At 50.5% G+C, this 24,239-nt stretch overlaps 1 protein-coding gene across 1 annotated transcript in view; it reads left to right on the forward strand.

The window, feature by feature from the left end:
• Window positions 1–20,282, forward strand: part of LOC140392393 (DPY30 domain-containing protein 1-like) — a 187,322-nt gene extending 167,040 nt beyond the window's left edge. The window contains exon 6 of the mRNA XM_072477679.1: window positions 20,134–20,282. Within this exon, the coding sequence (XP_072333780.1) occupies window positions 20,134–20,187 (54 nt within the window). The 3' untranslated portion in view covers window positions 20,188–20,282. The remainder of the gene's footprint in view (window positions 1–20,133) is intronic.
• The last annotated feature ends 3,957 nt before the right edge of the window (window positions 20,283–24,239 follow it).

Consider the following 24,239-nt stretch of genomic DNA (forward strand, 5'->3'; position numbering starts at 1 on the left):
TCCCTCACTGATTGATCTCCCCTCACTGATTGATCCTCCCCTCGCTGATTGATCCATCCCTCACTGATTGATCCTCCCCACAAAGATTGATCCTCCCCTCGCTGATTGATCCTCCCCTCGCTGATTGATCCTCCCCTCACTGATTGATCCATCCCTCACTGATTGATCCTCCCCTCACTGATTGATCCTCCCCTCACTGATTGATCCATCCCTCACTGATTGATCCTCCCCTCACTGATTGATTGATCCTCCCCTCACTGATTGATCCTCCTCTCACAGATTGATTGATCCTCCCCTCACTGTTTGATTGATCCTCCCCTCACTGATTGATCCTCCCCTCGCTGATTGATTGATCCTCCCCTCACTGATTGATTGATCCTCCCCTCACTAATTGACCCTCTCCTCACTGATTGGTCCTCTCCTCACTGATTGATCCTCCCCTCACAGATTGATTGATCCTCCCCTCACTGATTGATTGATCCTCCCCTCACTGATTGATCCTCCCCTCACTGATTGATTGATCCTCCCCTCACTGATTGATCCTCCTCTCACAGATTGATTGATCCTCCCCTCACTGTTTGATTGATCCTCCCCTCACTGATTGATCCTCCCCTCGCTGATTGATCCTCCCCTCACTGATTGATTGATCTTCCCCTCACTGATTGATTGATCCTCCCCTCACTGATTGATCCTCCCCTCGCTGATTGATTGATCCTCCCCTCACTGATTGATTGATCCTCCCCTCACTAATTGACCCTCTCCTCACTGATTGGTCCTCTCCTCACTGATTGATCCTCCCCTCACAGATTGATTGATCCTCCCCTCACTGATTGATTGATCCTCCCCTCACTGATTGATCCTCCCCTCACTGATTGATTGATCCTCCCCTCACTGATTGATCCTCCTCTCACAGATTGATTGATCCTCCCCTCACTGTTTGATTGATCCTCCCCTCACTGATTGATCCTCCCCTCGCTGATTGATCCTCCCCTCACTGATTGATTGATCCTCCCCTCACTGATTGATTGATCCTCCCCTCACTGATTGATCCTCCCCACACGGATTGATCCTCACCTCACGGATTGATCCTCCCCTCACCGATTGATTGATCCTCCCCTCACTGATTGATCCTCCCCTCACTGATTGATCCTCCCCTCACCGATTGATTGATCCTCCCCTCACTTATTGATCCTCCCCACACGGATTGATCCTCCCCTCACGGATTGATCCTCCCCTCACCGATCGATTGATCCTCCCCTCACTGATCGATTGATCCACCCCTCAGTGATTGATCCTCCCCTCAATGATTCATCCTCCCCTCACTGATTGGTCCTCCCCTCACTGATTGATTGATCCTCCCCTCACTGATTGATCCTCCCCTCACTGATTCATCCTCCCCTCACTGATTCATCCTCCCCTCACCGATTGATTGATCCTCCCCTCACTGATTGATCCTCCCCTCAATGTTTGATTGATCCTCCCCTCACTGATTGATCCTCCCCTCACTGATTGATCCATCCCTCACTGATTGATCCTCCCCTCACTGATTGATCCTCCCCTCACTGATTGATCCTCCCCTCACTGATTGATCCTCCCCTCACTGATTGATCCTCCCCTCACTGATTGATCCATCCCTCACTGATTCATCCTCCCCTCACTGATTGATCCTCCCCTCACCGATTGATTGATCCTCCCCTCACTGATTGATCCTCCCCTCACTGATTGATCCTCCCCTCACTGATTGATCCTCCCCTCACTGATTGATCCTACCCTCACTGATTGATCCTCCCCACAAAGATTGATCCTCCCCTCACTGATTGATCTCCCCTCACTGATTGATCCTCCCCTCGCTGATTGATCCATCCCTCACTGATTGATCTCCCCTCACTGATTGATCCTCCCCTCGCTGATTGATCCATCCCTCACTGATTGATCCTCCCCACAAAGATTGATCCTCCCCTCGCTGATTGATCCTCCCCTCACTGATTGATCCTCCCCTCACTGATTGATCCATCCCTCACTGATTGATCCTCCCCTCACTGATTGATCCATCCCTCACTGATTGATCCTCCCCTCACTGATTGATCCTCCCCTCACTGATTGATCCATCCCTCACTGATTGATCCTCCCCACAAAGATTGATCCTCCCCTCGCTGATTGATCCTCCCCTCACTGATTGATCCATCCCTCACTGATTGATCCTCCCCTCGCTGATTGATCCTCCCCTCACTGATTGATCCTCCCCTCACTGATTGATCCATCCCTCACTGATTGATCCTCCCCTCGCTGATTGATCCATCCCTCACTGATTGATCCTCCCCACAAAGATTGATCCTCCCCTCACTGATTGATCCTCCCCTCGCTGATTGATCCTCCCCTCACTGATTGATCCTCCCCTCACTGATTGATCCATCCCTCACTGATTGATCCTCCCCTCGCTGATTGATCCTCCCCTCGCTGATTGATCCTCCCCTCACTGATTGATCCTCCCCTCACTGATTGATCCATCCCTCACTGATTGATCCTCCCCTCGCTGATTGATCCTCCCCTCACTGATTGATCCTCCCCTCACTGATTGATCCTCCCCTCGCTGATTGATCCTCCCCTCACTGATTGATCCTCCCCTCACTGATTGATCCATCCCTCACTGATTGATCCTCCCCTCGCTGATTGATCCATCCCTCACTGATTGATCCTCCCCACAAAGATTGATCCTCCCCTCGCTGATTGATCCTCCCCTCACTGATTGATCCTCCCCTCACTGATTCATCCTCCCCTCACTGATTGATCCTCCCCTCACTGATTGATCCTACCCTCACTGATTGATCCTCCCCACAAAGATTGATCCTCCCCTCACGGATTGATCCTCCCCTCACCGATTGATTGATCCTCCCCTCACTGATTGATCCTCCCCTCACTGATTGATCCTCCCCTCGCTGATTGATCCTCCCCTCACTGTTTGATTGATCCTCCCCTCACTGATTGATCCTCCCCTCGCTGATTGATCCTCCCCTCACCGATTGATTGATCCTCCCCTCACTGATTGATCCTCCCTCACTGATTGATCCTCCCCTCACTGATTGATCCTCCCCTCACTGATTGATCCTCCCCTCACTGATTGATCCTCCCCTCACCGATTGATTGATCCCCCCTCACTGATTGATCCTCCCCTCACTGATTGATCCTCCCCTCACTGATTGATCCTCCCCTCACTGATTGATCCTCCCCTCACTGATTGATCCTACCCTCACTGATTGATCCTCCCCACAAAGATTGATCCTCCCCTCACTGATTGATCTCCCCTCACTGATTGATCCTCCCCTCGCTGATTGATCCATCCCTCACTGATTGATCTCCCCTCACTGATTGATCCTCCCCTCGCTGATTGATCCATCCCTCACTGATTGATCCTCCCCACAAAGATTGATCCTCCCCTCGCTGATTGATCCTCCCCTCACTGATTGATCCTCCCCTCACTGATTGATCCATCCCTCACTGATTGATCCTCCCCTCACTGATTGATCCTCCCCTCACTGATTGATCCATCCCTCACTGATTGATCCTCCCCTCACTGATTGATCCTCCCCTCACTGATTGATCCATCCCTCACTGATTGATCCTCCCCACAAAGATTGATCCTCCCCTCGCTGATTGATCCTCCCCTCACTGATTGATCCATCCCTCACTGATTGATCCTCCCCTCGCTGATTGATCCTCCCCTCACTGATTGATCCTCCCCTCACTGATTGATCCATCCCTCACTGATTGATCCTCCCCTCGCTGATTGATCCATCCCTCACTGATTGATCCTCCCCACAAAGATTGATCCTCCCCTCACTGATTGATCCTCCCCTCGCTGATTGATCCTCCCCTCACTGATTGATCCTCCCCTCACTGATTGATCCATCCCTCACTGATTGATCCTACCCTCGCTGATTGATCCTCCCCTCACTGATTGATCCTCCCCTCACTGATTGATCCATCCCTCACTGATTGATCCTCCCCTCGCTGATTGATCCTCCCCTCACTGATTGATCCTCCCCTCACTGATTGATCCTCCCCTCGCTGATTGATCCTCCCCTCACTGATTGATCCTCCCCTCACTGATTGATCCATCCCTCACTGATTGATCCTCCCCTCGCTGATTGATCCATCCCTCACTGATTGATCCTCCCCACAAAGATTGATCCTCCCCTCGCTGATTGATCCTCCCCTCACTGATTGATCCTCCCCTCACTGATTCATCCTCCCCTCACTGATTGATCCTCCCCTCACTGATTGATCCTACCCTCACTGATTGATCCTCCCCACAAAGATTGATCCTCCCCTCACTGATTGATCCTCCCCTCACCGATTGATTGATCCTCCCCTCACTGATTGATCCTCCCCTCACTGATTGATCCTCCCCTCGCTGATTGATCCTCCCCTCACTGTTTGATTGATCCTCCCCTCACTGATTGATCCTCCCCTCGCTGATTGATCCTCCCCTCACCGATTGATTGATCCTCCCCTCACTGATTGATCCTCCCTCACTGATTGATCCTCCCCTCACTGATTGATCCTCCCCTCACTGATTGATCCTCCCCTCACTGATTGATCCTCCCCTCACCGATTGATTGATCCCCCCTCACTGATTGATCCTCCCCTCACTGATTGATCCTCCCCTCACTGATTGATCCTCCCCTCACTGATTGATCCTCCCCTCACTGATTGATCCTCCCCTCACTGATTGATCCTCCCCTCACTGATTGATCCTCCCCTCACTGATTGATTGATCCTTCTTTCACTGATTGATTGATCCTCCCCTCACTTATTGATCCTCCCCTCACTGATTGATCCTCCCCTCACTGATTGATTGATCCTTCTCTCACTGATTGATTGATCCTCCCCTCACTTATTGATCCACCCCTCACTTATTGATTGATCCTCCCCTCACTGATTGATTGGTCCCTCCTCTCGGATTGATCCTCCCCTCACGGATTGATCCTTCCCTCACGGATTGATCCTCCCCTTACGGATTGATCCTCCCCTCACTTATTGATCCTCCCCTCACTGATTGATCCTCCCCTCACTGATTGATCCTCCCCTCACTGATTGATCCTCCCCTCACTGATTGATCCTCCCCTCACTGATTGATCCATCCCTCACTGATTCATCCTCCCCTCACTGATTGATCCTCCCCTCACCGATTGATTGATCCTCCCCTCACTGATTGATCCTCCCCTCACTGATTGATCCTCCCCTCACTGATTGATCCTCCCCTCACTGATTGATCCTACCCTCACTGATTGATCCTCCCCACAAAGATTGATCCTTCCCTCACTGATTGATCTCCCCTCACTGATTGATCCTCCCCTCGCTGATTGATCCATCCCTCACTGATTGATCTCCCCTCACTGATTGATCCTCCCCTCGCTGATTGATCCATCCCTCACTGATTGATCCTCCCCACAAAGATTGATCCTCCCCTCGCTGATTGATCCTCCCCTCACTGATTGATCCTCCCCTCACTGATTGATCCATCCCTCACTGATTGATCCTCCCCTCACTGATTGATCCTCCCCTCACTGATTGATCCATCCCTCACTGATTGATCCTCCCCTCACTGATTGATCCTCCCCTCACTGATTGATCCATCCCTCACTGATTGATCCTCCCCACAAAGATTGATCCTCCCCTCGCTGATTGATCCTCCCCTCACTGATTGATCCATCCCTCACTGATTGATCCTCCCCTCGCTGATTGATCCTCCCCTCACTGATTGATCCTCCCCTCACTGATTGATCCATCCCTCACTGATTGATCCTCCCCTCGCTGATTGATCCATCCCTCACTGATTGATCCTCCCCACAAAGATTGATCCTCCCCTCACTGATTGATCCTCCCCTCGCTGATTGATCCTCCCCTCACTGATTGATCCTCCCCTCACTGATTGATCCATCCCTCACTGATTGATCCTCCCCTCGCTGATTGATCCTCCCCTCACTGATTGATCCTCCCCTCACTGATTGATCCATCCCTCACTGATTGATCCTCCCCTCGCTGATTGATCCTCCCCTCACTGATTGATCCTCCCCTCACTGATTGATTGATCCTTCTCTCACTGATTGATTGATCCTCCCCTCACTTATTGATCCTCCCCTCACTGATTGATCCTCCCCTCACTGATTGATTGATCCTTCTCTCACTGATTGATTGATCCTCCCCTCACTTATTGATCCACCCCTCACTTATTGATTGATCCTCCCCTCACTGATTGATTGGTCCCTCCTCTCGGATTGATCCTCCCCTCACGGATTGATCCTTCCCTCACGGATTGATCCTCCCCTCACGGATTGATCCTCCCCTCACTTATTGATCCTCCCCTCACTGATTGATCCTCCCCTCACTGATTGATTGATCCACCCCTCACTTATTGATTGATCCTCCCCTCACTGATTGATTGGTCCCTCCTCTCGGATTGATCCTCCCCTCACGGATTGATCCTCCCCTCACGGATTGATCCTCCCCTCACTGATTGATTGGTCCCTCCTCTCGGATTGATCCTCCCCTCACGGATTGATCCTTCCCTCACGGATTGATCCTCCCCTCACGGATTGATCCTCCCCTCACGGATTGATCCTCCCCTCACTGATTGATCCTCCCCTCACTGATTGATCCTCCCCTCACGGATTGATGCTCCCCTCACAGATTGATCCTCCCCTCACTGATTGATCCTCCCCTCACGGATTGATCCTCCCCTCACGGATTGATCCTCCCCTCACGGATTGATCCTCCCCTCACTGATTGATCCTCCCCTCACTGATTGATTGATCCTCCCCTCACTGATTCATTGATCCCTCCTCACTGACTGACCCTCCCCTCACTGATTGATCCTCCCCTCCACTGATTGATTGATCTTCCCGTCACTGATTGATTGATCCCTCCTCACTGACTGATCCTCCCCTCACTGATTGATCCTCCCCTCACTGATTGATGCTCCCCTCACTGATTGATCCTTCCCTCACTGATTGATGCTCCCCTCACTGATTGATCCTCCCCTCACTGATTGATCCTCCCCTCACTTATTGATTGATCCTCCCCTCACTGATTGATTGGTCCCTCCTCTCGGATTGATCCTCCCCTCACGGATTGATCCTCCCCTCACGGATTGATCCTCCCCTCACTGATTGATTGGTCCCTCCTCTCGGATTGATCCTCCCCTCACGGATTGATCCTTCCCTCACGGATTGATCCTCCCCTCACGGATTGATCCTCCCCTCACGGATTGATCCTCCCCTCACTGATTGATCCTCCCCTCACTGATTGATCCTCCCCTCACGGATTGATCCTCCCCTCACAGATTGATCCTCCCCTCACTGATTGATCCTCCCCTCACGGATTGATCCTCCCCTCACGGATTGATCCTCCCCTCACGGATTGATCCTCCCCTCACTGATTGATCCTCCCCTCACTGATTGATTGATCCTCCCCTCACTGATTCATTGATCCCTCCTCACTGACTGACCCTCCCCTCACTGATTGATCCTCCCCTCCACTGATTGATTGATCTTCCCGTCACTGATTGATTGATCCCTCCTCACTGACTGATCCTCCCCTCACTGATTGATCCTCCCCTCACTGATTGATGCTCCCCTCACTGATTGATCCTTCCCTCACTGATTGATGCTCCCCTCACTGATTGATCCTCCCCTCACTGATTGATCCTCCCCTCTCTGATTGATCCTCCCCTCACTGATTGATCCTCCCCTCACTGATTGATCCTCCCCTCACTGATTGAACCTCCCCTCACTGATTGATTGATCCTCCCCTCACTGATTGATTGATCATCCCCTCACTGATTGATGCTCCCCTCACTGATTGATCCTCCCCTCACTGATTGATCCTCCCCTCACTGATTGAACCTCCCCTCACTGATTGATTGATCCTCCCCTCACTGATTGATTGATCCTCCCCTCACTGATTGATTGATCCTCCCCTCACTGATTGATCCTCCCCTCGCTGATTGATCCTCCCCTCACTGATTGATTGATCCTCCCCTCACTGATTGATTGATCCTCCTCTCATTGACTGATCCTCCTCTCATTGACTGATCCTCCCCTCACGGATTGATCCTCCCCTCACGGATTGATCCTCCCCTCACGGATTGATCCTCCCCTCACGGATTGATTGGTCCTCCCCTCACTGATTGATCCTCCCCTCACTGATTGATCCTCCCCTCACCGATTGATTGATCCTCCCCTCACTGATTGATCCTCCCCTCACTGATTGATCCTCCCCTCACCGATTGATTGATCCTCCCCTCACTGATTGATCCTCCCCTCACTGATTGATCCTCCCCACACAGATTGATCCTCCCCTCACTGATTGATCCTCCCCTCACTGATTGATCCTCCCCACACAGATTGATCCTCCCCTCACTGATTGATCCTCCCCTCAATGATTCATCCTCCCCTCACTGATTGGTCCTCCCCTCATTGATTGATTGATCCTCCCCTCACTGATTGATCCTCCCCTCACTGATTCATCCTCGCCTCACTGATTGATCCTCCCCTCACCGATTGATTGATCCTCCCCTCACTGATTGATCCTCCCCTCACTGATTGATCCTCCCCTCACTGATTGATCCTACCCTCACTGATTGATCCTCCCCACAAAGATTGATCCTCCCCTCACTGATTGATCTCCCCTCACTGATTGATCCTCCCCTCGCTGATTGATCCTCCCCTCACTGTTTGATTGATCCTCCCCTCACTGATTGATCCTCCCCTCGCTGATTGATCCTCCCCTCACTGATTGATCCTCCCCTCGCTGATTGATCCTCCCCTCACTGTTTGATTGATCCTCCCCTCACTGATTGATTGATCCTCCCCTCACTGATTGATTGATCCTCCCCTCGCTGATTGATCCTCCCCTCACCGATTGATTGATCCTCCCCTCACTGATTGATCCTCCCCTCACTGTTTGATTGATCCTCCCCTCACTGATTGATCCTCCCCTCACTGATTGATCCTCCCCTCGCTGATTGATCCTCCCCTCACCGATTGATTGATCCTCCCCTCACTGATTGATCCTCCCCTCACTGATTGATCCTCCCCTCACTGATTGATCCTCCCCTCACTGATTGATCCTCCCCTCACTGATTGATCCTCCCCTCACTGATTGATCCTCCCCTCACCGATTGATTGATCCCCCCTCACTGATTGATCCTCCCCTCACTGATTGATCCTCCCCTCACTGATTGATCCTCCCCTCACTGATTGAGCCTCCCCTCACTTATTGATTGATCCTCCCCTCACTTATTGATTGATCCTCCCCTCACTTATTGATTGATCCTCCCCTCACTGATTGATTGATCCTCCCCTCACTGATTCGTCTTCCCCTCACTGATTGATCCTCCCCTCACTGATTGATCCTCCCCTCACTGATTGATCCTCCCCTCACGGATTGATCCTCCCCTCACTGATTGATCCTCCCCTCACTGATTGATTGATCCTCCCCTCACTGATTGATTGATCCTCCCCTCACTGATTGATTGATCCTGCCCTCACTGATTGATCCTCCCCTCACGGATTGATCCTCCCCTCACTGATTTATCCTCCCCTCACAGATTGATCCTCCCCTCGCTGATTGATCCTCCTGATTAATGGAGAGGGATAGGTACGTGCAACAGGGCAAGGTTTACAATTGGGGTAGGGGGAAATACGATGTTGTCAGACAAGAATTGAAGTGCATAAGTTGGGAACATAGGCTGGCAGGGAAGGACACAAGTGAAATGTGGAACTTGTTCAAGGAACAGGTGCTACGTGTCCTTGATATGTATGTCCCTGTCAGGCAGGGAAGAGATGGTCGAGTGAGGGAACCATGGTTGACAAGAGAGGTTGGATGTCTTGTTAAGAGGAAAAAGGTGACTTATGTAAGGCTGAGGAAACAAGGTTCAGACAGGGCGCTGGAGGGATACAAGATAGCCAGGAGGGAGCTGAAGAAAGGGATTAGGAGAGCTGAGAGAGGGCATGAACAATCTTTGGCGGGTAGGATCAAGGAAAACCCCAAGGCCTTTTACACATATGTGAGAAATATGAGAATGACTAGAGCGAGGGTAGGTCCGATCAAGGACAGTAGCGGGCGATTGTGTATTGAGTCTGAAGAGATAAGAGAGGTCTTGAACGAGTACTTTTCTTCTGTATTTACAAATGAGAGGGGCGATATTGTTGGAGAGGACAGTGTGAAACAGATTGGTAAGCTCGAGGAAATACTTGTCAGGAAGGAAGATGTGTTGGGCATTTTGAAAAACTTGAGGATAGACAAGTCCCCCGGGCCTGACGGGATATATCCAAGGATTCTATGGGAAGCAAGAGATGAAATTGCAGAGCCGTTGGCAATGATCTTTTCGTCCTCACTGTCAACAGGGGTGGTACCAGGGGATTGGAGAGTGGCGAATGTCATGCCCCTGTTCAAAAAAGGAACTAGGGATAACCCTGGGAATTACAGGCCAGTTAGTCTTACTTCGGTGGTAGGCAAAGTAATGGAAAGGGTACTGAAGGGTAGGATTTCTGAGCATCTGGAAAGACACTGCTTGATTAGGGATAGTCAGCACGGATTTGTGAGGGGTAGGTCTTGCCTTACAAATCTTATTGAATTCTTTGAGGAGGTGACCAAGCATGTGGATGAAGGTAAAGCAGTGGATGTAGTGTACATGGATTTTAGTAAGGCATTTGATAAAGTTCCCCATGGTAGGCTTATGCAGAAAGTAAGGAGGCATGGGATAGTGGGAAATTTGGCCAGTTGGATAACGAACTGGCTAACCGATAGAAGTCAGAGAGTGGTGGTGGATGGCAAATATTCAGCCTGGATCCCAGTTACCAGTGGCGTACCGCAGGGATCAGCTCTGGGTCCTCTGCTGTTTGTGATTTTCATTAATGACTTGGATGAGGGAGTTGAAGGGTGGGTCAGTAAATTTGCAGACGATACGAAGATTGGTGGAGTTGTGGATAGTAAGGAGGGCTGTTGTCGGCTGCAAAGAGACATAGATAGGATGCAGAGCTGGGTTGAGAAGTGGCAGATGGAGTTTAACCCTGAAAAGTGTGAGGTTGTCCATTTTGGAAGGACAAATATGAATGCGGAATATAGGGTTAACGGTAGAGTTCTTGGCAATGTGGAGGAGCAGAGAGATCTTGGGGTCTATGTTCATACATCTTTGAAAGTTGCCACTCAAGTGGATAGAGCTGTGAAGAAGGCCTATGGTGTGCTCGCGTTCATTAACAGAGGGATTGAATTTAAGAGCCGTGAGGTGATGATGCAGCTGTACAAAACTTTGGTAAGGCCACATTTGGAGTACTGTGTACAGTTCTGGTCACCTCATTTTAGGAAGGATGTGGAAGCTCTGGAAAAGGTGCAAAGAAGATTTACCAGGATGTTGCCTGGAATGGAGAGTAGGTCTTACGAGGAAAGGTTGAAGGTGCTGGGCCTTTTCTCATTAGAGCGGAGAAGGATGAAGGGCGACTTGATAGAGGTTTATAAGATGATCAGGGCAATAGATAGAGTAGACAGTCAGAGACTTTTTCCCCGGGTGGAACACACCATTACAAGGGGACATAAATTTAAGGTGAAAGGTGGAAGATATAGGAGGGATATCAGAGGTAGGTTCTTTACCCAGAGAGTAGTGGGGGCATGGAATGCACTGCCTGTGGAAGTAGTTGAGTCGGAAACATTAGGGACCTTCAAGCAGCTATTGGATAGGTACATGGATTACGGTAAAATGATATAGTGTAGATTTATTTGTTCTTAAGGGCAGCACGGTAGCATTGTGGATAGCGCAATTGCTTCACAGCTCCATGGTCCCAGGTTCGATTCCGGCTTGGGTCATTGTCTGTGCGGAGTCTGCCCGTCCTCCCCGTGTCTGCGTGGGTTTCCTCCGGGTGCTCCGGTTTCCTCCCACAGTCCAAAGATGTGCAGGTTAGGTGAATTGGCCAATGATAAATTGCCCTTAATGTCCAAATTGCCCTTGGTGTTGGGTGGAGGTGTTGAGTTTGGGTATGGTGCTCTTTCCAAGAGCCGGTGCAGACTCAAAGGGTCGAATGGCCTCCTTCTGCACTGTAAATTCAATGATAATCTATGATTAATCTAGGACAAAGGTTCGGCACAACATCGTGGGCCGAAGGGCCTGTTCTGTGCTGTATTTTCTATGTTCTATGATCCTCCCCTCGCTGATTCATTGATCCTCCCCTCACTGATAGATCCTCCCCTCACTGATTGATCCTCCCCTCACTGATTGATCCCCCCCTCACTAATTGATCCTCCCCTCACTAATTGATCCTCCCCTCACTGATTGATCCTCCCCTCACTGATTGATCCTCCCCTCACTGATTGATCCTCCCCTCACTGATTGATTGATCCTCCCCCACTGATTGATTGATCCTCCCCTCACTGATTGATTGATCCTGCCCTCACCGATTTATTGATCCTCCCCTCACTGATTGATTCTCTCCTCACTGATTGATCCTCCCCTCACTGATTGATCCTCCCCTCACTAATTGATCCTCCCCTCACTGATTGATCCCCCCTCACTGATTGATCCCCCCTCACTGATTGATCCTCCCCTCACTGATTGATCCTCCCCTCACCGATTGATCCTCCCCTCACTGATTGATCCTCCCCTCACTGATTGATCCCCCCTCACTGATTGATCCTCCCCTCACTGATTGATCCTCCCCTCACCGATTGATCCTCCCCTCACTGATTGATTGATCCTTCCCTCACTGATTGATTGACCCTCCCCTCACTGATTGATTGATCGTCCCCTCACTGATTGATCCTCCCCTCGCTGATTGATCCTCCCCTCGCTGATTGATCCTCCCCTCACTGATTGATTTGTCCTCCCCCCACTGATTGATCCTCCCCCCACTGATTGATCCTCCCCTCACTGATTGATCCTCCCCGCACTGATTTATTGATCCCCCCTCACTGATTGATTGATCCTCCCCTCACTGATTGATTGATCCTGCCCTCACCAATTTATTGATCCACCCCTCACTGATTCTCTCCTCACTGATTGATCCTCCCCTCACTGATTGATCCTCCCCTCACCGATTGATCCTCCCCTCACTGATTGATTGATCCTTCCCTCACTGATTGATTGATCCTCCCCTCACTGATTGATTGATCGTCCCCTCACTGATTGATCCTCCCCTCCCTGGTTGATCCTCCCCTCACTGATTGATCCTCCCCTCACTGATTGATTGATCCTCCCCCCACTGATTGATCCTCCCCCCACTGATTGATCCTCCCCTCACTGACTGATCCTCCCCTCACCGATTGATTGATCCCCCCCTCACTGATTGATCCTCCCCTCACTGATTGATCCTCCCCTCACTGATTGTTCCTCCCCTCACGGATTGATCCTCCCCTCACTGATTGATTGATCCTCCCCTCACTGATTGATCCTCCCCTCACTGATTGATCCTCCCCTCACGGATTGATTGATCCTCCCCTCACTGATTGATTGATCCTCCCCTCACGGATTGATTGATCCTCCCCTCACTGATTGATTGATCCTCCCCTCACTGATTGATTGATCCTCCCCTCACGGATTGATCCTCCCCTCACTGATTGATCCCCCCCTCACTGATTGATCCTCCCCTCACTGATTGATTTGTCCTCCCCCCACTAATTGATCCTCCCCCCACTGATTGATCCTCCCCTCACTGATTGATCCTCCCCCACTGATTGATTGATCCTCCCCTCACTGATTGATTGATCCTCCCCTCACTGATTGATCCTCCCTCACCGATTTATTGATCCGCCCCTCACTGATTGATCCTCCCCTCACTGATTGATCCTCCCCTCACCGATTGATCCTCCCCTCACTGATTGATTGATCCTTCCCTCACTGATTGATTGATCCTCCCCTCACTGATTGATTGATCGTCCCCTCACTGATTGATCCTCCCCTCACTGGTTGATCCTCCCCTCGCTGATTGATCCTCCCCTCACTGATTGATCCTCCCCTCACTGATTGATTGATCCTCCCCCCACTGATTGATCCTCCCCTCACTGACTGATCCTCCCCTCACCGATTGATTGATCCCCCCCTCACTGATTGATCCTCCCCTCACCGATTGATTGATCCCCCCCTCACTGATTGATCCTCCCCTCACTGATAGATCCTCCCCTCACTGATTGATCCTCCCCTCACTGATTGATCCTCCCCTCACTGATTGATCCTCCCCTCACTGATTGATCCTCCCCTCACTGATTGATCCTCCCCTCACTGATTGATCCTTCCCTCACTGATTGATTGATCCTCCCCTCACTGATTGATTGATCCTCCCCTCACTGATTGATCCTCCCCTCACTGATTGATCCTCCCCTCACTGATTGATTGATCCTCCCCTCACTGATTGATCCTCCCCTCAATGTTTGATCCTCCCCTCACCGATTGATTGATCCCCCCCTCACTGATTGGTCCTCCCCTCACTGATTGATCCTCCCCTCACTGATTGTTCCTCCCCTCACGGATTGATCCTCCCCTCACTGATTGATTGATCCTCCCCTCACTGATTGATCCCCCCCTCACTGATTGATCCTCCCCTCACTGATTGATTGATCCTCCCCTCACTGATTGATTGATCCTCCCCTCACTGATTGATCCTCCCCTCACTGATTGATCCTCCCCTCACGGATTGATCCTCCCCTCACTGATTGATCCCCCCCTCACTGATTGGTCCTCCCCTCACTGATTGATCCTCCCCTCACTTATTCATCCTCCCCTCACTGATTGATTGATCCTCCCCTCACTAATTGATCCTCCCCTCACTAATTGATCCTCCCCTCACTGATTGATCCTCCCCTCACTGATTGATCCTCCCCTCACTGATTGATCCTCCCCTCACTGATTGATCCTCCCCTCACTGATTGATCCTCCACTCACTGATTGATTGATCCTCCTCTCACTGATTGATTGATCGTCCCCTCACTGATTGATCCTCCCCTCACTGATTGTTTGATCCTCCCCTCACTGATTGATTGATCCTCCCCTCACTGATTGATTGATCCTCCCCTCACTGATTGATCCTCCACTCACTGATTGATCCTCCCCTCACTGATTGATCCTCCCCTCACTGATTGATCCTCCCCTCACTGATTGATCCTCCCCTCACTGATTGATTGATCCTCCCCTCACTGATTGATTGATCCTTCTCTCACTGATTGATTGATCCTCCCCTCACTGATTGATTGATTGATCCTTCTCTCACTGAATGATGGATGCTCCCCTCACTGATTGATTGATTGATCCTTCTCTCACTGAATGATGGATGCTCCCCTCACTGATTGATTGATCCTCCCCTCACTGATTGATTGGTCCTTCTCTCACTGATTGATTGATCCTCCCTTCACTGATTGATTGATCCTCCCCTCACTGATTGATTGATCCTCCCCTCACTGATTGATTGATCCTCACCTCACTGATTGATCCTCCCGTCACTGATTTATCCTCCCCTCACTGATTGATTGATTCTCCTGATACACCATCAGTAATCGGCGACGAGGGATAAACGTAACTGAGGCTTCAATACACTAAACAGCAAGCCTCCTGCCTCTGGATCCGATCTTGGTCCGGAGGTGGAGACTTGCCACTTTAATACAGAAGCCTGAGGGGAGGAGCCATAGGCGGAGGCAGCCTGGACAAGCCCAGGCAGGTACAATATAGGACCATGCATATAAGCCAATTATATGGTTTACCACATTCACCCGCTGTTTAAAAAAGAGTCCGGCGGGGATGAGATGGTCTTAAAGGTCAAGTCTGTCAGGGGCCTTGACCTTCCGCCGTGATTGCCTCAGTCCCGGCTGTGATGTGGGCACCGGTGTCAAGACCTGCGCGTCCGGGAGCATGTTGTCATCGTCTTCTTCACCCAGATGTTGAGTCGGCGAAAGGGGGGGGCGGTGTACAGACGGGGGTGGTTGTGCTTGTCGCTGGTGGGCCTGCGGGTGTCAGTTCGTGAGGGAGGTGGGCGGAGGTGAGGGAAGATGGTGTAGGGTGGGGCGTGGTAGTAATGGTCTCCGGGGAGCCTGCAGGAGCCAAGTCCCAAAGGAAGACCGTGTCCTGCCGCCCGTCCTAGCATGCCACGTAGGCCTATTGGTGGTTCGCTTGGAGCAGCTGGACCTTCTCGACGAGGGGGGCGGTTTTATGGCTCCTTGCATGCTGCCGGAGAAGGACGGGCCCTGGGACTGTCAGCTAGGCCGGAAGCGAGACCCCGGAGATGGACTTCCTGGGGAAGGCAAACATACGTTCATGAGGAGTCTCGTTAGTAGCTGTACATAGGAGCGACCGGATGGAGTGAAGCGCATCAGGGAGGACATCCTGCCAGCAAGAGACTGGGAGACTTTTCGACCATAGGGCCAGAAGGACGGCCTTCCAGACCGTCGCGTTCTCCCTCTCTGTTTCCCCGGGAGTTATAGCTGGTCGTTCTGCTGGAGGCGATGCCTTTGCTGAGCTGGAACTGACGCAACTCGTCGCTCATAAATGAGGAGCCCCGATCGCTGTGGATATAGGCGGGGAACCCGAACAGGGTGAAATGTCTGTGCAGGGCCTTGATAACGGAGGCAGAGGTCATGTCAGAGCAGAGGATGGCGAAGGGGAATCTGGAGTACTCATCAACGATGTTGAGGAAGTACACGTTATGTTCAGTGGAGGGGAGGGGCCCTTTGAAGCCCATGTTGAGGCGCTCAAAAGGGCGGGAGGCCTTTACCAGATGTGTTCTGTCTGGCCGATAGAAGTGTAGTTTGCACTCCGCGCAGACCTGGCAGTCCCTGGTCACGGACCTGACCTCCTCGATGGAATAGGGCAGGTTGCGAGCCTTGATAAAGTGGAAAATGCAGGTGACCCCCGGGTGACAGAGGTCGTTGTGGAGGGCCCGGAGTCGGTCTACTTGTGCGCTGGCACATGTACCGCGGGAGAGGGCATCTGGGGGCTCATTGAGCTTCCCGGGTCGATACAAGATATCATAGCTGGAGGTGGAGAGCTCAATCCTCCACCTCAGAATCTTGTCATTTTTAATCTTGCCCCGCTGTGTGTTATTGAACATGAAGGCAACCGACATTTGGTCAGTGAGGAGAGTGAATCGCCTGCCAGCCAGGTAATGCCTCCAATGTCTCACAGCTTCTACTATGGCTTGGGCCTCCTTTTCGACGGAGGAGTGTTGAATTTCGGAGGCATGGAGGGTACGGGAGGAAAAAGCCATGGGCCTGCCCGCCTGGTTGAGGGTAGCGGCCAGAGCAAAGTCCGACGCATCGCTCTCCACTTGGAATGGGATGGACTCGTCCACAGCGTGCATCACGGCTTTGGCGATGTCTGCTTTGATGCGATCGAAGGCCAGTCGGGCCTCAGTCGTCAGGGGAAAAGTGGTGGACTTGATCAGTAGACGGGCCTTGTCTGCGTAGTTGGGGACCCACTGGGCATAGTAAGAGAAGAACCCCAGGCATCTCTTCAGGGCCTTGGGGCAGTGGGTGAGGGAGAATTCCAGGAGGGGGTCGGGCTCTAGGACTCCGTGTTCCACAACGTAGCCGAGGATGGCCAGGCGGGTTGTGCGAAAGACGCATTTCTCTCTATTATAAGTTAGGTTCAGGAGTTTTGCGGTGTGGAGGAAGTGCCGGACATTCTCGTCATGGTCCTGCTGGCCGCAGATGGTGACATTGTCTAGGTACGGAAATGTGGCCCGCAGCCCGTACTTGTCAACCATTCGGTCCATTTCCCTTTGGAAGACCGAGACCCCGTTGGTGACGCCGAAGGGAACCCTGAGGAAGTGATAGAGGTGGCCGTCTGCCTCAAAGGCAGTGTATTGGCGGTCCTCCGGGCGGATAAGGAGCTGGTGGTATGCAGACTTCAAGTTGACTGTAGAAAAGACTCGATACTGCGCAATCTGATTGACCGTCAGATATGCGGGGGAGGGGGTACGCATCAAGCTGCGTGTACCGGTTGATGGTCTGGCTATAATCGATGATCATCCGGTGCTTCTCCCCAGTCTTGACGACCACCACTTGGGCTCTCCAGGGACTGTTACTAGCCTCAATGATCCCCTCTCACAGGAGTCACTGGACCTCCGACCTGATGAAGGCCCTGTCCTGGGCACTGTAGCGTCTGCTCCTGATAGCGACGGTCTTACAGTCCGGGGTGAGGTTTGCGAAGAGGGAGGGTGGGGCGACCTGAAGGGTCGCGAGGCTACAGACGGTGAGGGGGGGCAGGGGTCCGTTGAACTTTAAGGTAAGGCTCTGGAGATGGCACTGGAATTCGAGCCCCAGTAATAGGGCAGCGCAGAGATGGGGGAGGAGGTAGAGCCTAAAGTTGGTGTACTCTACGCCTTGCACAGTGAGGGTCGCGACACAGTACCCCCGGATTTCTACAGCGTGGGATCCGGAAGCCAGGGAGATTTTCTGGGTCGCGGGTAGGATGGGGAGGGAGCAACGCCTTATCGTATCTGGGTGTATGAAGCTGTCTATGCTCCTGGAGTTGAAAAGGCAGGCCGTCTTGTGCCTGTTGATCCGGACGATGATCCTGGACTTCACGAGGTGGTGTGGCCAGGACTGGTCGAGTGTGATGGAGGCGAGTGTCGGAAGGCGGTCGGTAGGCCGGTCAGAGGTAGCAGCGGCGAGCATACGGTCGGGTGAGCAGGGCACCCGGGAGGCTGCGGAGTGGTCCCAAGATGGCGGCCCCCATGAGTCGCACGTGGCGGTTGAGGTGCAAGATGTCGTCCAAGATGGCGGCCCCCGTGGGTCGCACGTGTCGGCCGAAATTAAAGATGGCGGCGCCCATGGGTCGCACGTGGCGGGTGGCGCGGCAGCTGGGGGTGGTCCCGCCAGGCAGCTGGCAGCGCTGCTGGGACTAGAAGATTTAGTGGTGGGGGGGTCGGGCCTGGCAGGCTTTTGCGAAGTGGCCCTTCTTCCCACAGCCGTTACAAGTTGCGTTCCGTGCCTGGCAATGTTGTCGGGGGTGATTACACTGGCCGCAGAAGTAGCACTCCGCCTCCGGCGTTGGCGGGCCGCTTGTGTCGCACCCGGGTCGGTTGATGGCTTCGCCCATGAGGCTCACGAGGGTGTAGGCCCCCATGTTCTGGGAGGCTACTTCCAGTGAGTTGGAGAGCTGGACTGTCTCGGGGAGGCCTAGTGTTCCCCCCTTCTAATAAACGCTGGCGGATATAGTTAGAGATCATGCCCACGACATAGGCATCCCAGATCAGCAGCTCTGTGTGCTGGATAGCCGATATCGCCCGGTAGTCACAGTTCCGGTAGAGGATGCACAAGGCACACAGGAATTCCGCGGGTGATTCCCCAGGGCGTTGGCGTCTTGTGGCGAGGAGGTGCCTAGCATATACCTGGTTAACGGATTTCACGTAATGTCCTTTTAGCAGCGTTATTTCCTCCGCGTATGAGGGGGCATCCCTGATGAGGTTAAAGACTCTTGGGCTCACCCGTGCATGGAGGACCTGCTTCTTCTGGAGGTCTGTAACGTCTTCGGTGAAGGATGCGAGGTACGCCTCAAAGCAGCTTAGCCAGTGTTCAAAACTCTCTGTAGCGTCGGCTGCTTGTGAGTCCAGTTACAAGCAATCAGACTTGAGTGAGGAGTTCATCTTGAGTGAAGAGTCCATCTTTAGAAGTTTAGTGTATTAAATTGATACACCATCAATAATAGACGACGAGTGATAAACGTAACTGAGGCTTAATACACTAAACAGCAGCCTCCAGCCTCTGGACCCGAACTGGGTCCGGAGGTGGAGACTTGCCACTTTTATACAGAAGCCTGAGGGGAGGAGCCACAGGCGGAGCCAACCTGGACAATCCCAGGCATGTACGATACAGTGCAATGTATATAATACAATAACGTGGTTTACCACATCTCCTCATTGATCGGTCCTCTCATTGAATGCTTAATATTCTCCTCATCCTTTGTCCACAGTGGTATTTGACTGCCTCAACCGTCCCAAACTTCTGTCCTCCAACAGGAATTAACAACTCCGTATAAATTTGCCCAACATGATGGGAGTTAAACAACTAAAGGACAGCTGCTAATAAATCATGAGGCTGACTTTGATTTTGGTGATATAACAGAAGAACTCACCTAATGATATGATTTTTTTCTAGACTGAGGCTGAAGAAGCGGGAACAATACTGCAAGAGGAACCTGATGAGAATTAAGAGAAACATTTTATGGTTCACCTCGACTGTGACTCGAGAAGTATATTAAATTGTCTATCTTCTAACTCTCCATTAAATCAATTGATTCTCAACCAGCTACCTGAATTTCAATATTTCGGACATTTATTTTGTCAACTTGGCCCTTCCTTTCACATCAGAATTTCACACAGAATACATTTCCCTCTACACTGTCTCCATCAAACACTCCCAGGTCAGGTACAACACGGAGTTATATACAGAGTAAATCTCCCTCTACACGATCCCCTTCAAATACTCCCAGGATAGGTACAGCACGGGGTTAGATACAGAATAAAGCTCCCTCTACACTGTCCCAATCAAACATTCCCAGCACAGGAACAGCACAAAGTTAGATACAGAATAAATCTCCCTCCACACTACCATCACCAAACACTCTCAGGACATGTACAGCATGAGTTAGATACAGAGTAATGCTCCCTCTACACTGTCCCCATCAAGCACTTCCAAAACAGATCACCATTGGGTTAGATACAGATACGGATCTCTCTACGCTGTGCCCATCAATCAATCCCAGGCACAGAGTTAGATACAGAGCAAAAACCCAATACACTGTCCTCCTCAAACACTCCCAGGGCAGCTACGCAACAAGGTTAAATACAGAGTAAAGCCCCCTCTACACTGTCCCCATCAAACACTCCCAGACAGGTACAGCACGGGTTAGATACAGAGTAAAGCTCCCTCTACACTGTCTCCATCAAACACTCCCAGACAGGTACAGCACGGGGTTAGATACAGACTAAAGCTCCCTCTATACTGTCCCCATCAAACACTCCCAGGATAGGTACAGCACAATCTTAGACTCAGAGTAAAGCCCCCTCTGCACTGTCCCTATTAAACGCTCCCAGGACAGGTACAGCATGGAGTTAGATCCAGAATAAAGCTCCCTCTGCACTGTCCCTATTAAACTCTCCCAGGACAGGTACAGCATGGGGTTAGATCCAGAATAAAGCTCCCTCTACACCAGTTATTTTCAACGTCGGGGTCACGACACCGCCGGTGGGTTGCGGGCTGGTGTCGGGAAGGTCGCCGAGACATCCATCGCGGCATTCCCGATCATGGCCGCAGCAGCTGGCGTTTAAAAATGCCAGCCGCGACCGGCTTTCAGAATGTGGGCGCGCTGCGCATTCGTGCCCGCTCATCAGTGCACATGCCTGGAGTCCAGCGCGAAACACCGCCTCCTCCTGAAGACAGCGAGCTGTCTCATGTGAAGATTTTTAAAAATTCAATACAGTCTTCCTGCCTGAAGCGAGGCAGAGAGCAGGTCAGGTGCCTCGAAGACTGACATCACGTGCTCTGGCTGCGATTGTGATTCCTCCCTTTTGTCAGCAGCAGACAAGCAACAAGACTGTAAAATTTAAAATGAATCATTTTGTAATAAGGAAAAGAATGCCAGAGACACAACAGGCCAGGATCTCACAACTAAACTTGCTGGAGAGAGTGGCACAGGAGAGTCCACAGCAGGACAGAGCAGTGCTGGTGTGAGCTCCAGGACCTCTGATGAATGACCCATACAGAAATGTAACATTGAATGACAAAGCAAGTGAGATTGTAAGGACCAAGCAGGCTCACCTGTCGCATTAAAGGGAAGCGAAAATGGTGTCATGAAATTTGGGCGGCATGGGACATGAAAGCCGTCCGGCATGGTCGGCTGGCCTGGGTTCTGAAGGTTGGTCGGTTGGTAAAAATGTGTCCCCAGAAAAAAGTTTTAAAAACCCTGCTCTACACTGACTCCATCAAACACTCTCAGGACAGGTACAACACAGTGTTAGATACAGAGTAAAGCTCCCTCTACACTGCCCCCATTAAACACTCCCAGGACAGTACACCATGGAGTTAGGTACAGAGCAAAGCTCCCTCTACACTGTCCGCTTTGTGACACTATATAAATGTACAGAATGTGAAGAGTTAATGTTATGTTAAAACTAGCCACTAGAGGGAGCTAAGGGACAGTACTATAAATTACACTGACTCAGATTTCTGGAAGAGATGGACGAGTGAGCTGGAGCGAGTTCAGGAGAAGAGGTAGAAAATGGTTAGGCATAGGAGACATGATGTACAAATCTTATTTCGTAGTGTTAATAAATTAGTTTTGTTTGTTAACAAAGCTTGTTGTGTCATGTGAGAGTGCCTTGAAGAAATGGATGTTTAAGCAGTGCACCTTTAAGAAATGCAGAGGAGAGTGGGTAGAACTGAGCTCAGTTCGGCCATTTTGAGGTTAGTTCTGAGTTTTGGGTTTCAGGTTTGAGAAGAGCTAGGGGTGTGTCTGTGTTTGCAGTGAGCTGGATCTGCTGTGATCTCTGCCATGAAAGACTATCTCTGGATCATTTGGGTGATTTAAACTCATAATAGTAATGCCTTTAACCTGATGTGTTTCTGTTTAAAGGTGTTAAGTCTCTTGGATGTTGAAAGGAATAACTGAAGGATTATTTAGTGTTGTAATATTTTCGGGGTTATCTTTGAAGTAAGGGGGTGTTAAGAGATCCAATGTTTATTTAAAAGGGTTAAGTTGAGTTCATGGAATAAACATTGTTTTGTGTTTAAAAACCATTTGTCCATAATTGCTGTATCACACCTGGAGAACAAGCCGTGTGCTGGAAAAGCAACAATAGCATTAAAGGTTTGAACTCTATGATACAATACATTTTGGGGTTCTGAAAACACCTCTCCCATAACAATTGGGGGCTCGAGGGGGATAAAAGTCTATCTATTGGATTGGCTTTTGTGAACTTAAAGACAGTGACGGATTGTTGCTTTTCCGGTGTGGTAGTTTAGTTGAAATGTGTTGTGGACAATGGCTCTTTTAGAGGCTCAGAAGTTTTTGGGGGTGGAGAATGTCACACGCAGTACCTTACGGACAGAGATGAAAAGCAGACTATTAGATTTGGCAAGAACATTGCAGTTAACATTACCTGACAAAATGCGAAAAGATGAGGTAATTATGGCGGCGGTTAAGCATTTAAAGTTGCCTGAGATAGAGTTTGACTCATGGGAAATGGCAAAATGTCAGTTGCAAATTAAACAAATGGAACATGAGAAAGAATTAAAGCGGCTTGAATATGAGAGAGAGGAAAAAGAGAGGGAAAGAGAGAGAGAGGAAAAAGAAAAGGAGAGAGGAGAAAGGAGAAAAGAAAGAATAGCTCTAGCAGAACAAAAAGGAAAAGAAAGGGAGATACAGATCAGGGAAAAAGATAAAGAGAGGGAGTTTGAACTTCAGAAAATGGCCATGAAACATGACAATCAGTTAAAATTGGCAGACATAAAGGGAAACGTACAGTTGGATGATAGTGATGAGGATAGTGAGAAAGAGCGTCACAGTCGAAGGCTTGGTGGGAATCTATTTAAGTATGTCCAAGCATTGCCAAAGTTTGACGAGAAGGTAGTGGAAGCCTTTTTCATTTCATTTGAGAAGGTAACTAAACAAATGAAATGGCCACAGGACATGTGGGTATTACTGATTCAAACAAGGCTGGTAGGTAGAGCTAGTGAAGTGTTTGCATCACTACCGGAGGAGGTATCTGGAACGTATGAGGAGGTGAAGAAATCCATCTTAAGTGCATATGAGCTGGTGCCTGAAGCTTACAGACAAAGGTTTAGAAATTTAAGGAAAGAATTTGGTCAAACACATGGAGTTTGAAAGGCTCAAACAGAGTAATTTTGATGCGTGGATAAGGGCTTTGAAAATAGACCAAACATATGAAGCTCTCAGAGAAATTATACTTTTGGAGGAGTTTAAAAATTCAATTCCTGATGTAGTAAGAACTCGTGTGGAAGAACGGAGGGTTGAAACTGTGAGATTAGCAGCAGAAATGGCAGATGATTATGACTTAGTTCATAAATCAAAGATTGGTTTCCGACATCAGTTTCAGCCGGTGAGGGATAGAAACTGGGGACATGAGAAATACTCAAGTGTTAAGGGAAAGGTGATCTGATGGGAGACAATAAAGAGAGTGTACCTCAGATTAAAAAAGAAATCCAGGAGGGTGGAAAAGAGATGAAAAGTTTCAAATGTTTTC

Source organism: Scyliorhinus torazame, chromosome 16 (assembly GCF_047496885.1).
Source record: "Scyliorhinus torazame isolate Kashiwa2021f chromosome 16, sScyTor2.1, whole genome shotgun sequence".
Classification (NCBI taxonomy): domain Eukaryota; kingdom Metazoa; phylum Chordata; class Chondrichthyes; order Carcharhiniformes; family Scyliorhinidae; genus Scyliorhinus; species Scyliorhinus torazame.